Source organism: Micropterus dolomieu, linkage group LG12 (assembly GCF_021292245.1).
Source record: "Micropterus dolomieu isolate WLL.071019.BEF.003 ecotype Adirondacks linkage group LG12, ASM2129224v1, whole genome shotgun sequence".
NCBI lineage: Eukaryota > Metazoa > Chordata > Actinopteri > Centrarchiformes > Centrarchidae > Micropterus > Micropterus dolomieu.
Genome location: NC_060161.1, coordinates 25,388,387 through 25,403,801, shown reverse-complemented (window position 1 = coordinate 25,403,801; position 15,415 = coordinate 25,388,387). Strand labels below are relative to the sequence as shown.

At 39.2% G+C, this 15,415-nt stretch overlaps 1 protein-coding gene across 1 annotated transcript; it reads left to right on the top strand.

The window, feature by feature from the left end:
• The first annotated feature begins 4,700 nt into the window (after positions 1 to 4,700).
• Positions 4,701 to 14,848, top strand: si:dkeyp-74b6.2 (cerebellin-1). Its single transcript, XM_046065022.1, has 4 exons — positions 4,701 to 4,715; positions 6,858 to 7,589; positions 12,898 to 13,017; positions 14,172 to 14,848. Exons 2-4 carry the CDS (start codon positions 7,284 to 7,286, stop codon positions 14,367 to 14,369), a joined length of 624 nt encoding a protein of 207 aa, XP_045920978.1. The 5' UTR covers positions 4,701 to 4,715; positions 6,858 to 7,283; the 3' UTR covers positions 14,370 to 14,848.
• Positions 14,849 to 15,415: the final 567 nt, after the last annotated feature.

Here is a 15,415-nt window from a genome sequence, read left to right as displayed (position 1 = left end):
ATCTGTTTCTGACCAACATGACAAAGTTGTATTACCTTTCCTGTGTGAAGAGCTGTCCAGACTGATGAATTCAACCGACCGAATCGAAAAAATGGCGCCCTCCTGAAGTTTTCATTCAAAGAGGTGCTCCCAGTGGGCGGAGTTTCCAGACAAAACATAACAACTTCCTTTGCTCTTAACATGACTGAGACTTAAAAATTAAACATCCATCAAGATTAGAATAATTCTACACGACTGACATATTTTCAGAGAAGGAACATAAATCAGTTGTGTCATGTATGCGAACTGTTTATTTGTAAAGTGAACAACCCCCCTTTTCCCCTTTTTTCACTTGACAATGAAGCTCCTTCTGATTCTGATTCAGATTCAGATTTTGCATATAAAACAAATCATCAGCTTATAAAATATGATGCACTACTGCAGCATCTAAAATTCTCAAAAGTAAGGTCTCTGATACAAAGAGGTGATCTTTTTCAGTGTTTCCCTTTCTTCACTACGTAAGCTATAATTTTGGATCTATTTTGTTTGACCTTTACATGCACTGAAAGACAATCTTTTCCATCTGACATGTGAAAAGGTGGGTTTTGCTTATTCTTCTGTAAAAAGACAAAGAAAAAAAGGTGGAACCTTGTAAAACAAGTTCTTCTTCTTTCCATGAAAGTTGCAGCAAAACCAAGCTGACAAACAAAAACGACATCCAGTACAATTTTTGACATTGCAGCCCATGCATAGGTACTGTTTTCCTCTATTTTTCTGAAAGAGACAAAAGTAAAACAACCCTTACGAATTGAATCAACATGTTTCTTTTCATGACTTTAAGTCCTTTGTTAAATGGTCTGCATGTACAATGATGGACCTCGGCGATGTATCCACTTAAGATATATCTTGATGTATTTATGTAGAAGCTAAACATCTTAAGTTACACAGTTGAGGACTGGTATTTTTTTTATTCAGATTAAAACACATTGTGTGGTTTGGGAGAAGTGAAAAATATGTTGCATTTTCTTTTGTACTGCTTTAGGAGTCAATGTTTGATTAAATGGCTTTTTAAAAAGCGGTAATATTGTGGTTTACATATGAAAAAAAAGTGTTCTGAAAATAAAAAACCGGATGAGAGGTAGGTTTGCACTATTTCATTAGCATTTATTACTAAACAGAAAATGTTTTTTGTCAGTGATTTATGAATTTTGTGACTAAAGATATGTTTGTAGAAGTTCTTAGATTAGGTTTTATATATATATTTATATACCCTCACTGGACACTTTTTGGGTAAACCTTGCTAGTACTGGGTTGGACCCATTTGCCTTCAGAACTGCCTTAATTCTTCATGGCATACTTTCAACAAGGTGGGGGAAACATTCCTCAGGGACTTTGGTCCATATTGACCTGACACATCACGCAGTTGCTGCAGATTTTTTGGCTTCACATCCATGATGCAAATCTCCCGTTCCACCACATCCCACAGGTGCTCTATTGGATTGAATTCTGGTGACTGTGGAGGCAATTGGAGTTCAGTGAACTCATTGTCATGTTCAAGAAACCAGTTTGAGATGAATTGAGCTTTGTGACATGGTGCATTATCCTGCTGGAAGTAGACATCAGAAGACACTGTACACTGTGGTCATAAAGGGATGGACATGGACAGCAACAATACTTAGGTAGGCTGTCACGTTTAAACGATGCTCAGTTTGTACTAAGGTGCCCGAAGTGTGCCAAGAAAATATCCCCCACACCATTACACCACCACCAGCAGCCTGAACCGTTGATTCAAGGCATGATGGATCCATGCTTTCATGTTGTTTACGTCAAATTCTGACCCTACCATTTGAATGTTGCAGCTGATATCGAGACTCCTCAGACCTGGCAATGTTTTTCCAATCTTCTATTGTCCAATTTTGGTGAGCCTGTGTGAATTGTAGCCTCAGTTTCCAGTTCTTAACTGATAGGAGTGACACCAGGTGTGTTCTTCTGCTGCTGTGGCCCATCTGCTTCAATGTTCTATGTGCTGTGTGTTCAGAGATGGTATTCTGCATACCTTGGTTGTAACGAGTGGTTATTTAAGTGACTGTTTTTTCTTTCTGTCATCTCAAACCAGTCTGCCCATTCTCCTCTGACCTCTGATCAACAAGACATTTTCGTTCACACAACTGCTGCTCACTGGACATTTTCAGACCATTCTCTGGAAACCCTAGAGATGGTTGTGCGTGAAAATCCCAGTAGATCAGCAGTTTCTGAAATACTGAAACCAGCCTGTCTGGCACCAGCAACCGTGCCAAGTTCAAAGTTATTTAAATCCCTTTTCTCCCCCATTCTAATACTCGGTTAGAACTTCAACAAGTTGTCTTGACCACGTCTACATGCCTAGATGCATTGAGATGCTGCCATGATTGGCTGACTAGCTATTTGTGTCAACAAGCAATTGAACAGGTGCAACTAATAAAGTGGCCGGTGAGTGTATATCTGGATTGATTTTGAGATTGAAGAATTGCCCAAACTTTGCCCATATATTGTGCAATAATTTTCATCAAAAATTTATAATATACATTTAATGAGGATACACTTACATGCTGGTTCAGAAGAAGAGCACATGGAACATTTTCTGATGTTTGTGTGCCTATTATTGTCTCAGGTGGTTTCTACATTCTATTTTTGTACACACACTCACACATGTATTATCCTGAGCAATTAAAAGATTATAGTTCACATATTTAGCTACTCTGGTTTCAGCTCCAAGCAACCCAACCTTTCAAGCATGCAGCTCCAGTTCAATTACATGACCTCAGGGTACATTTTAAAACCCGTGATGTGGGAAAATGCCCTGCAGGGGAGAGCTAAACACTAAACAGAGTGACTAATCCCACTACAAACAAGAAGTGACAGTGAGAAGTACATAAACTTCATGCACTCTGTATCTGTGTTATGTGCTGCATTGGCAAGGACAAGCAGGGCACTCAAAATGACAACCCAAAGACAGAAGAGGGTTTTGATACTGCGACAAGAAAATAAAGCACTGAGAAAATGTATTCACTGTTTGATGCCTAATTCATTACATTAATGCTATTAATGATTTCTCAAATGTGTAAAAGACTACTTGTCAATAAATCTCTTTCTGATCCCATTAGAAATAATTATAGAAGTACACAATAAAAAAGGCTTTAGGGCAGTATTATGTTGTATATAGTACAATATAAATTCAGGATATTTATTCAGGTTTTATTCAGATTGTTCCAGGTGGTTATAATAACTAGTGTTGTGGTACTCGAGAACAATCAGGCTATGTATGCTATTTGGGGTGAGAGAGAGAGAGAGAGAGAGAGAGAGAGAGAGAACGTCTCGGTAAATGCAACTTTTAGCGTGTGTATTGATAACAGATAGTGTGCCTCTTTAAAGTTTGATTACATTTTTGTAAAATTATACAACGCACTGTAATAGCACAATGCATTAGATAATTGCCCTCCAAAAAGCACATCCCCTCTTACTTGGCTTCCCCAAAAATTTACCCCACTAGTATGTGGGTGTTTTAATGGGAATGTGGATCTTTCAGAGCAATCTGAGAAGTACCTATGATCTCGTTCCACATTTTATTGTGTGTCATGTAATGTGGGGAACTGGTCTTGGTCTTGACTCAGTCTCACCCTCCCTTGGTCTTGGTCTCAACTTGGTCTCAGCCCCTAAAAATCTTGGTCTTGTCTCGGTCTCGATAAACTCTTGACTCTCAGTTTGGGCAGTCTTGACTACAACGCGAATAATAACTAAAAACTAAAACAATCTTGCATTGTCAAAAGTTGTAAAGAATAGGGATATGACAAATGTACAGTACTTTGCAAACAGATATGGAAAAATTGAAAGAATTGCAGTGATGTGTGATTAAATGCTCACAATGATCAAACTACCTTTTTACATTAGCTTGACAAATGGTCCTCTGCACTTCAGTGGTTTATTATATTTTTCACCAAACATTCTAACTTTTAGTAAGACAAGCATCTTCATTCCCTGGATTTACATGTGGAGTCCCTCAGGGATCAATCCTAGGCCCAGTCCTTTTCTCATTCTACTATATTCATTTCCAGAGGAGGGACAAAGTAATTTTCTTTCACATCTCAAGTTATAACAGTCCATACTTAAGTTTCTCTTTAAGACAAACAAGCCCTTATTCAAGTCTTAGTATAAACTTTTGCTGTCTGGATTATATTCAGAGGCAGGGTCTCCCGCCTTCTGCTTCAAATCACTTTTGGATTTTCAATATTTATCCAAGATGATGATCCTACCCAAACCTTAACCGGAAAAAAAACACGTAACTATTGTGCGGGTGCGGTATGGTGAGCAGGTTGGTGGACCCAAATGCAGGACACAGAGCAGAGCAGGTACAGTTCAAAAGGTTTATTGTGGCAACACAAAGCGAGTACACTTACAAACTGAGCGGCTGAGTCCAAGTAATCCAAAAGAAATAACAATCCAATCGAAACCGGTAATCCAAAAGAACTCAAAGGCATACTCCAAATAACCATGGATGTGGCAGGACAGGACAGGACAGGACAGGACACAGCACGAGACAGAGCCATAAAAATCTACAATGACCAGACAGGGAATGAACAGAAACACCAAACATTTATACACAGGGGCTAACGAGCAGGGCAGGAGCAACACAGGTGACAGGTATCAGGACCAACGAGACAGGCTGGCTGAGAGACAGCATGGACATGGACCATATCAAAGTAAGTAGTAACTTATTTATTATTTTTCAGAATAATAAAAATAACAAACTAATCCAGACCCAAGCAGACAGATTGTGAATACACTAATATCAAGGAACACAGACTGAAGCTAAGATAAAACAGAACTCAGAGCAGACATGGGCAACACAACACAGAAGTACACAGACCAGGAGTAAACACAAAGACATGAACTAAGATACAGGACTAGGAACTAAGACACCAAACTAGGAACTGAGATATGAGACAAGCCAGATATGAAGTAAATAGAGATGCAGATGAATAAAATAATAAACAAGGCTACACAGAGACTAAAGCAGAATGATCAGATTAATAATGAAACCGGCAGAGAACAAAAATTGACACCTACAAACAGACAGACAGAACCCACGCACAATGGTACAGAACTAACACATGAGAGACAGGAACAGAACTAAACAAGTACTAAGGCAGACACAGAGATAACAGGACAGATCAGAACCACCACACAGAACAAACAGGAAGACTGGATACAAGACCACAAACAGACTGGACTGAAACATAGACACAGAGAAGGCATGGCCAAAATAATATAACCCAGACAAGCTCAGGACAGGATCGTGAAAATTTTCCCCAATACACCACATATATATCTGTTTGTGATGGAGCTTTTCAGTTCCGACATACGTTGTGTGACATCTGAGGTAGAAGGAGGGAGGGGAAACTGGGACAGTGGGGGGTCAAGGAGCCGTGAAAACAGAAGGGCTGTGATGCTCGAGATGTGATTAAACGTCTGCTTGAACACAGGGGTTCCCTGGAGCAAATAGTTAGAGAGAGAGAGATGGGGCAAAGCGAGGGAGAGGAACAAAGATAAAGCTGCAGGTAACAAGGGAACGAGGCTCTTGGGATGCCCTATCTTTCCTAAAGAAAGCTGGTTTCTGTATGGCACTGCAGAGCCAAGTCAGAGGTTGGTGTATTTTCATTATTTCTGTGTGAATATTGTAAGGGTCGTTTTTTGTGGAAATGATTGTACTTCTTTGTTGTTTGGTGTGTTGTTAAGGTACAAAATGCAGGGAGTCATCTAACACTGAAAAAGATTTCCTCAACTGTTTCTATTAAACTCCTCTAGCTTAAATATAAGAAATGTTTACTTTTTATAATACATGTTTTAGCATTTATTTAATGCTTTCCTGCAATGCACGAAGAGTCAGCTGCTGTGTGAAATATGGTAATTGGTGTTTACTTATCTGCCACTCAAATAATGTTTGAGCTTGTATTGTAATATCTGTATTTATAGTATGTGTTCATGTGTGTAGGAATGCAAGTGCAGAAACAGGAATTTAATTGGAAAGGTGTAATGGGAGAAAATGTGGGAGTGTTTACCCACAGATGGCCTCTCAGTGGTGGAAGTGTGATAGTCCACTGTCCCCCCTCCTGAGTCCAGCTGGCAGTACTCACGCGGGACTCTTCCTGGCCAAAACATTACCTCATCACTTCTTCTACTTATTTTCTTCATCAACATAATAATTTTCCGCTTGCCATTGAGCACTTGGGTTAACTTTTTTTATTGCATTTAATGTTACAGCACAGAAGACTAATTTTTTGCACTGTCAAGTATATTGGTGTGACAAACTGTTATATAAAAAATACTGATACTATGCACACATTATGCAGTACATTAAAAGGTCCATGTGCTAAAAGCAAAGTAAAGCAGCAACAGAAAGACTGGAGTTAAGATAAACAGCTAAGCTGTGTAGTAACCAAGCTGCTCACCAGTGGTTTTACGCACTACCATGACAAGAGTTGATTCCTGTAGCTCAAATATAAATTCCCATACCTACAGTCAGAGAAAGTCAGGACTGATTATATGATGGATCTATAAAATAAGCATATTGCTTCAGTGCATATTATAAGGTACTAGTAGCTCTCAAGAGTTTCTGTTTCTGTCACCATAAAGCAGCTGTTGCTGAATTTTGTGTATTCGTAAAATTTCCATTTTTGAATTGGAAGAGTCAAGAAGAAGTGTAGTTCAAAGTGTAATCAAACCTTCCTCAACAATTCTAATAATAATAAACATAATACCCCAATAGAAAAGCATCTTAAAGTTGCCAAACTCCAGTCTTAGTTTTGTTAAAATTTTATATGTGCAAATTGTGTTTACTGCAGGCCTGAAGCCTTGACAGCCTCCAAAACAGGATTTGTGTGTCAGCGCCCAGCTGGCGGATGGCCATTCTCCCTGTGGTGTGAGGAACTGGATAGCCTTCACCTATACTGTTCGTATAAGGACTTCCTGTCTGCTGTTATGGATAGCCACCATCTTGGTGACAACTAACAGTCCTCTCCAGCCCATCTCTACATAGTGTTGGCAGAACTGTTAGCTGAGGATTACCTGAATCATTTAATGTCCCATGAGATGCAAGAAATCATTGGTTGAAGTGTTCTGTCCGGGTGAAATTATGATCCTGTTGCTAATGTAAGGTATACTCCAAGACGACACTTTGTCGCTGAAGTTTTGTGGTGGCCATACTGTCACTGTGCCGTGAATAAAAACACCAACATAGCTCCCAAAATACCCAAAGCTCATTTGGAACTATGCCCTGTCCATCTCCTCCCTCTTTTCCCTATCTTGCACCCCGTTCAGTCTTTTTCACTGGACTGCTGCTTCTGGCCCAGTGGGGGCCCTTAGAGGTCAGTTGCCAGAATGACACAGAGCCAATCGTGTTGGAGGGAAAGTGTCTGGTGGTGTGCGACTCCACCCCCTCTGCAGAGCCATCGGGTAATGCTTTGGGCATGTCGGTGAGGTCAGGAACCGGTCGTGTGGCGTTTTCAGCCATCCGTAACACCAACCATGAACCCTCGGAAATGAGCAACCGCACTATGACCATCTACTTTGACCAGGTGGGTTTCAGTAGTGTATGTGTATAGATGATACAAAAACTCTCAAATGCAAAAAAGTCTTAAAGGTAGGTAGGTTTATTGTCACAATATAAGAAGTTATAGAGTGAAACTGAGTTTTGTAACTCCCTTCTGCTACATAGCAGACAACATGTACATTAATACAGAATCATTATAAAAATGGTAAACAGAAATAAACTGTAATCAATGGAGCAGTGCTGAGGAAGAATTACAGTTTAAGAGTCTGATAGCTTGGGGGAAAAGCTGCTCTGCAGTCTGGTGGTGTGTCAACTGAAACTTCTGTATCTCTTCCCTGAAGGCAGCAGGGTGAACAGGCTGTGGCTGGGTGGGTACTGTCCTTTAGTATCCTTCTTCCTAAAATCAACAATTAGCTCCTTAGTTTTGCTGACGTTGAGCAGTAGGTTGTTCTCTGTACACCATTCTGCAAGATTATCAATTTCCTCCCGATATGAAGTCTCATCGTTGTTTGAAATCCGGCCGATGATGGTGGTGTCATCCCAGTGGTGGAGTTCTCCCCATGTCGGGGGATGCAGTCGTGAGTGTACAGCGTGAACAGGAGGGAGCTGAGCACACAGCGCTGGGGGGTTTCTGGTGTTGAGCACTAGAGTGGAGGAGTTGTGTCCGCCAATCCGAACTGACTGGGGTCTGTTTGTGAGGAAGTCCAACATCCAGTTGCAGAGTGTTGCATTTAAACCCAGAGTGCTGAGTTGCTGATCAGTTTCATGGGGGAGATTGTGTTGAATGCTGAGCTGAAATCCACAAACAGCATTCTGATGTAGGTGTTGTTTTTCTCAAGGTGTGTGAGGGCTGAGACACATGCGTGACACATGCATAGAAAATACATATGAGATGAAAGCTATTTAAATTCGAAAAGAGATAAACTGTGTAGACAAAACATGCTTCTGTATTAATGTAAAAAATTACAATTCATTTTTGTTAAGATTCAGATATGTATGCGTTGTTTCTGCATGAGTAAAATTTGCCTTCAGGGCTTTCTGCAAGAAATGCAAATTTAAAATAATTTCAAAAAGAGAAAGTCCTGTTTTTGACCAACTCATCCACCAAAACCTCTTCTCTATTTGGACCTATAAGTCACTCTTTATAGACTTCCTTTGTCAGATTTACTTGTTTTTCCAAACAATTTGTCGCTCTTTAAAACAACAAATTTAGTCTTCCAACGCAGCAAGACAAGACTGTTTTGAAGCGAACAAAGTTCAGCTGAAATTGACGGCATGGCATTAGTTTTGCAGGTATTTTGTAGTATTGGTCAAAGTAACATTTTTACATGCTAGAGGTAAATTCAGAGTATCTCCAAGAGGATCACCAAAGTTATTTCTGTCTATCCTGAGAGGATAGTCACAAAGTTAACTAAAGTTATTTGGATTCATCCTTTGGAAACCACAAGCGTCTCCTTTGCTTCAAATTTCCATTTGAAGCAAAGTGGCTGACCCACCGATTAACTGACATTGACACATAAAAAAAATTCATGTGAACTGGTTTAAATGCGTGTGTCTCACAGTGAATGCGTAAGGCTTGAGCCTTAAGTATTGGTTAAAGTAATATTTTTAGGTAATGATGGTGCTAGAGGCAAATTCAGTATTCAGAGTATCTCCAAAGTTATCTGAAGAGGATCTCCAAAGTTATTTCTAACTATCCTGAAAGGATAGTTAACCATAGAAAGTAACCATAGAAAGTTAACCAAAGTTGCTTCAAATGGAAATTTGCTCCTTTGCTTCAAATGGAAATGGAAGCAAATGTAAATTTTCCCACCAATTAACTGACACTCAAACACACACAAAAATTCTGTCTCCTCCTGCTGTCTTGCAACAAGATTGATTGTCTTTGAAAACCCCAGTTTCAACTGTCAACTGTCATGGATTCACAGTGAACGCACAAAATGGACACTGTCTAACTGCGGGCAATTCTAACAACTGTCATTACAATCTGAGTTATTACCACTGTGTGAGCACTTTGGTCACATCCTCACACTGTGCTACGCATGTCATAGTTTGTGTAGGCAGGAACATACAGTATTGCACAATTGCAATACTGCGTGGTGATGCTAAACAATGAATACAATTTATAGGAGGTGTGAAAGAACTCAAATAAGACAATCCAAATAATGATTAGTCGTGTATATTTTGTACTGCCAGATCACATATTAATATCCTCACGTTGTTGCTCTCCTGGCATCCTGCTCAGCAGACCAAAGTAAAAGCAGCCAAAAATTTAGCGCCAAATTCTCACCTGTTTTTTTCTAATACCACAAACCTTTTATAAATAAACACAATCATGACAACAACAAAAAAACATCCCAAATTACAGATTTTACCAGATATTCCAAGATTTTAATATATTAGTAGTAGTTTCGCTCTGGCCTGGTTATACTTTTTATTTTCTCTCTTAATCTTCTTTTCCTAGTTGGCAGCCATTTTGATCCAGCGAGGAGTGTCTTCGTTGCTCCTAGAAAAGGAGGCTACACCTGACTTTTAAAGCCTTTGTCACTTTGACTTTGATAGCCTTAGTTTTTCCAAACAATTTGTCGCTCTTTAAAACAACATATTTAGTCTTCAAGACGAAACTAATCCAGTTTTCCAGCTCCAGTTTTTAAAGTATTCTCAAGTTCCACTGTTCTAAATCAAGTTTGTGTGTGTGAAATTTCACAAATGGGTTACCATCCAGTGTTTGCCACAGAATTAGATTCTATTTGTGGTGCTGTGGGTTTTGGGCGGTTAAATCAGTGGTTAGTTATGGATGGAATGATATTGAAAATAATTTTTTCCTGTTTTTGCTGGGGACCCTCTGGAAACCTCTCAACTTGAGAACCCCACTTTGAGAACCACTGGGTAAAATTAGTTGACATGTACATGTACACAGCCTACACTTTGTGTCAAATAACTAAACTATCCTCGACAACCCCGCTGTGTTCTAACATTAACATTGCTATCTTTATTATCTAGGCTCCTTACATGCTTGCTATTAACTTATTTGAAGGTGGGTCTCCAAGATTAGCATCGTTCTGTTAAGAACATAGAAGGACTAACTTATCAGAGTTAACTTGAATGCATTCATTTTAGGACAAATTTGTGCTGCAGTGTTCATGACACTAACCATTCAACTCTGGATTGATTCAGGAAACTACAGCAGACATCGTTTCAGCTCTCTTACTACCAACATTCCCGGCTCAGAGGCAGATCAAATCAGACCCCCCTTTCTGGCTCTGTACTTTTCATACAGTGCAGCGAGCCGGCATATAGTGAGCTAATCCCAGAAAATAAGGCAGTGTTAAAGCACCTTATGTTAAGCTGATGCTTAGCAAGTGTAACATGTATCTTTTTTAGTGTGATAACATGCCAACATTTGCTAATAAGCAGTAACCACAAAGTGCAGCTGAAAGTGACGGCATGGCATTAGTTTTGCATGTATTTAGCAGGGCTCTCAAGTTTTATCAAAAGTTTGGAGTGAGATAACGCTTGTTAGAGGAAGAACCACTCAAATATTTGCAGCAGCGGCCCCCTCGGCCCCTGCCAATTCTCTCAAGTTTTTACTAGCAGTTATATTTTACCTATAGCTGGTAATTGACCCGAACAAATAAAACATTTTACAATAGGTAAATCCCATAAAAGACTATTTTATATTTTAAAAATACAGATGTATCAAAAATAAAAATAAATTTGGCCCCAAACGAGCCCTCTGAACAGCAGTTCTGTACACATAGGCCTACAGTAGGATGTCAGAACTTGCCCTACGCCTGTATGCCAAGCTGTGTGTGTGAGTAGACTTCACTTTTCAGCTTTTGAATGGTGTTTTGTGTTGTAAGTGTTTGCTGAACATTTTAATGCCTTGATGATGGGGTAGGGGGCTCCCACTTAGAGGCCTGTGTCTCAAGGTCAGCCATTTACACCATCATGATGGATGATAGTTTTCCGTCCACAGCCACAATATAGAAAAACATCTCTAGTCCTTTCCTTAGTTTCAGGTAGCCAAAGCTAAGCTCAGTGGTGGACAGTAACAAAGTAGTACTGTAGCTACTTAAGTACATGATGTATTTGTACCGAACTTGAGTATTTTCTTTTCATGCCACTTTCTAACGCTACTCCACCACATCTCAAAGGGAAATATTGTACTTTTTACTTTATCTGACAGGTTCTAGTACGAGTATCTTCTTCTTCTTCCTCTTCTTCTAGGTTCAGTTACTGGTTAGGCGACTTTAAAAATTTACATTTTTACATACAAAAAGTATGAGTTGAATATAGAGGGACAACTTCGAGGGCATTATTTCATAATAGGCCTACTTCTCGGCGTGAGAAATACAAGGTGTGGCGTGTGAGCATGTAAACTGGTTTAAATGCATGTGTCTCACGGTGAATGCGTGAGGCTTGAAAGCCCTGTATTAAGTATTGGTTAAAGTAACATTTTTAGGTAATGATGGTGCTAGAGGCAAATTCAGAGTATCTCTAAAAGGATATCCAAAGTTATTTCTGACTATCCTGAAAGGATAGTTAACCAAAGAAAGTAACCATAGAAAGTTTCATCCTTTGGAAACCACAAGCGTCTCCTTTGCTTCAAATTTCCATTTGAAATTTGCAAATGTAAATTTTCCCACCAATTAACTGACACTCACACACACAAAAATTCTGTCTCCTCCTGCTGTCTTGCAACAAGATTGATTGTCTTTGAAAACCCCAGTTTCAACTGTCAACTGTCATGGATTCACAATGAACGCACAAAATGGACACTGTCTAACTGCGGGCAATTCTAACAACTGTCATTAGATCTGAGTTATTACCACAGTGTGAGCACTTTAGTCACATCCTGGAAGCTATAAATCAGTTCACACTGGGCTACGCATGTAATCTTAATTATAGTTTGTGTAGGCAGGAACGTACAGTATTGCACAATTGCAATACTGAGTGGTGATGCTAAACAATGAATACAATTTATAGGAGGTGTGAAAGAACTCAAATAACACAATCCAAATAATGATTAGTCGTGTATCTTATATTATGTAAGGCCAGAACACACATTAATATCCTTTAACAACCTGATCTAAATATCCATTCAATATTCCTTTTAAAAAAGCAGGCAAGAATTTAGCGCTTTTTTTAAAATACTATAAACCTTTATAAATAAACACAATTGTGACAACAACAAAAAAAACATCCCAAAATAACTTTTTACAAAGTAATTATTATGTATGTATTAAATGTATTATTTTACAAAAAATGTCAAGAATTAATACACTAGTAGTAGCTATTTATTCTCTCTATTCATCTCCTTTTCTTCTTAGATCCTTGTAAACGTTGGCAGCCATTTTGATCCAGCGAGGAGTGTCTTCGTAGCCCCTAGAAAAGGAGTCTACAGTTTCAGCTTTCATGTTGTCAAAGTTTACAACCGGCAGACAATACAAGTACGTACAACAATTTAACATTTAAATAATAGTTCGACATTTTGGGAAATATGCTTAGAAGAAAGTTTGGTTTCAAAGGAATTGCTTGACATTTGGCTTAATATTATGCTCCAATTGGCTAGCTTAGCATAGCATAAAGACTGTAAACAACAGCTAGCCTGGCTTCAAACAAAAGTAAAACAACCCATCTCCCGCCTCCTCTAATTAACATATTTAAGTTATTTGATCCTTTTTTAAAAAACAGATATTTCATAGTCTTGCAAAGCAACCAGCGAAGAATCCAGAAAGTTACTGGTCACGGCCACTAAACAAGATAACAAGGTATAATGTGTTAATTCGTGAGGTTTAGTGTTGCTGGGAGGCAGATTTTGTTATCTTTGGAGAGAGCGAAACTAGCTGTTTCCCTTTTTTCAGTGTTTGTGCTAAGCTAGCTTAACGTCTACCGGCCAGACATGACAGTGAAAGCAATCTTCTAATGTAACCCTCCACCAGAAAGCTATTAATGTATTTCCCAAAATGTCAAAGTGCTGACAAATGTTTATTGCTTGCTCACTCACAAAGCGGTTAGGACAGCTGCTCAAACCTATTAACATTTAATTATCATTGTTGACATTCAAATTATTTACTATGGGTTAAGAAATTACTCTAGCCAGCGAGCAAACAAAACCTTTCTACAACTACAGTAAGTAAATAAACCAAAATATACTTGGTTGTAAGGGGCGGCTTTGGCTCAGGGGGTACAGCATGTGTCCACTAGCCGGAAGATCAGTGGTTGGATCCCCGGCTCACGAAATCTGCATGTCAAAGTGTCCTTGGGCAAGACACTGAACCCCAAAATGCTCCTGGTGACGTAACCATTGGTGTGTGAAGGAATGAGTTCATTTCTGTTTCTGATGAGCAGTTGGCGCGTTATTTTCCACTCATCAGCGGGTGAATATGGAGTGAATGTGATTTATTATAAGTACTTTGAGTGGTTGGAAAGGCTCTACAAATACAGACCATTTACCATTTAAAGTTAAATGCATCCTGGGAAAAATACATTATTATAAAATTCAACACTATTTTCCTGCAAATGTCTATTACAACATCACCTTCACTCACTCTACCCTTTTCTTCCTTTTCACCTGCTCTATCTTCTCACCCATCTTTCCCAGGTGAGTTTGGTTCTCAACGGCTGGCCCGTGATTTCAGCTTTTGCAGGTGATCAAGACGTGACCAGGGAAGCTGCCACCAATGCCGGGCTAGTGATGATGGAAAGAGGAGACAAGGCTTACCTGAAACTGGAGAGGGGGAACCTGATGGGAGGGTGGAAGTACTCCACCTTCTCCGGGTTTCTTGTGTTCCCCTTGTAAATTAGGTTTAGGGATGATGGGAGATCATGTTCTTGTCATAGTCAATGGCATGGAGGGGTGATCAGGGTATAAAATTAAAATAGTTTTGGGGTGTTATTTGACAGAAACGAGGAAGCATCCATAGATACACATTGAATTCCATGCTGAAGATGCATCAAATGGCTTTGATGCATCTTCATAAGTATCACATGAATTGGTGAATTCACTCTGCACCAAATAATCCTGAATGTAATCACTTTTATGGCTCACTTTTGTCTGACCACTGTAATGTGTCGTCCATGCTTGCTTACACCAGATGTCAGTCTGTCAGGTCTGTGATTGTCCTTTAATGCATGCAATACAGAGTTGCAAATCTTTGTGGCAATAAAGAAAATGATTGTGTTATTCACTAGAAGTACACTGCTGCCAAGGTTACTTATCTGTGGGCTATATATGTTAACATTTTGGCAAATTGGCACCATTAAAAGTACGCCAAATCAGCTATTAGCAGTTCCTGTTTGCAGTGTACCCATGAATCTACAACTATTACTGGATTACTTTGATACTGAAGAAAATTCAAGTTTCTGATAATTCTCAGGCAAAATCTGCAGTTTAAAGTGTGTCATGTTTTCTCTGATTTCAAGATTTATGAACATTTATTCGAAATGGACTTGGAAGTGTAAGTGACACTGAACCCAAAACCGTGTATCATGTCTGTGTGTTAAGGTTTTACTGATTTATGACTCCAAGAAGGAGTATGAAATTAGATTCAAATTGTGCAACTTGCAGTATTATTTATATATAATTTACTATTTTCCATTAGATATTTTTTTGACGTTTTACTATATTTTAACATTTACTGTTACAGTTCATTAACCTAGTGTGTCTATCTGTCCTTGTCAGAGGACAACTTACCACATTGGTACCACCTTGGTAAATGCTGATACTGTTAACTGTATGGCCTCCAAACTGTTCTCCACCCTCACTTCACATGCACTCTAGAGATCACTTGATGCAGACAGACGGTTGTTCTGAAAATAATGTGTAGCCCTGCTGTGTGCCCCAAG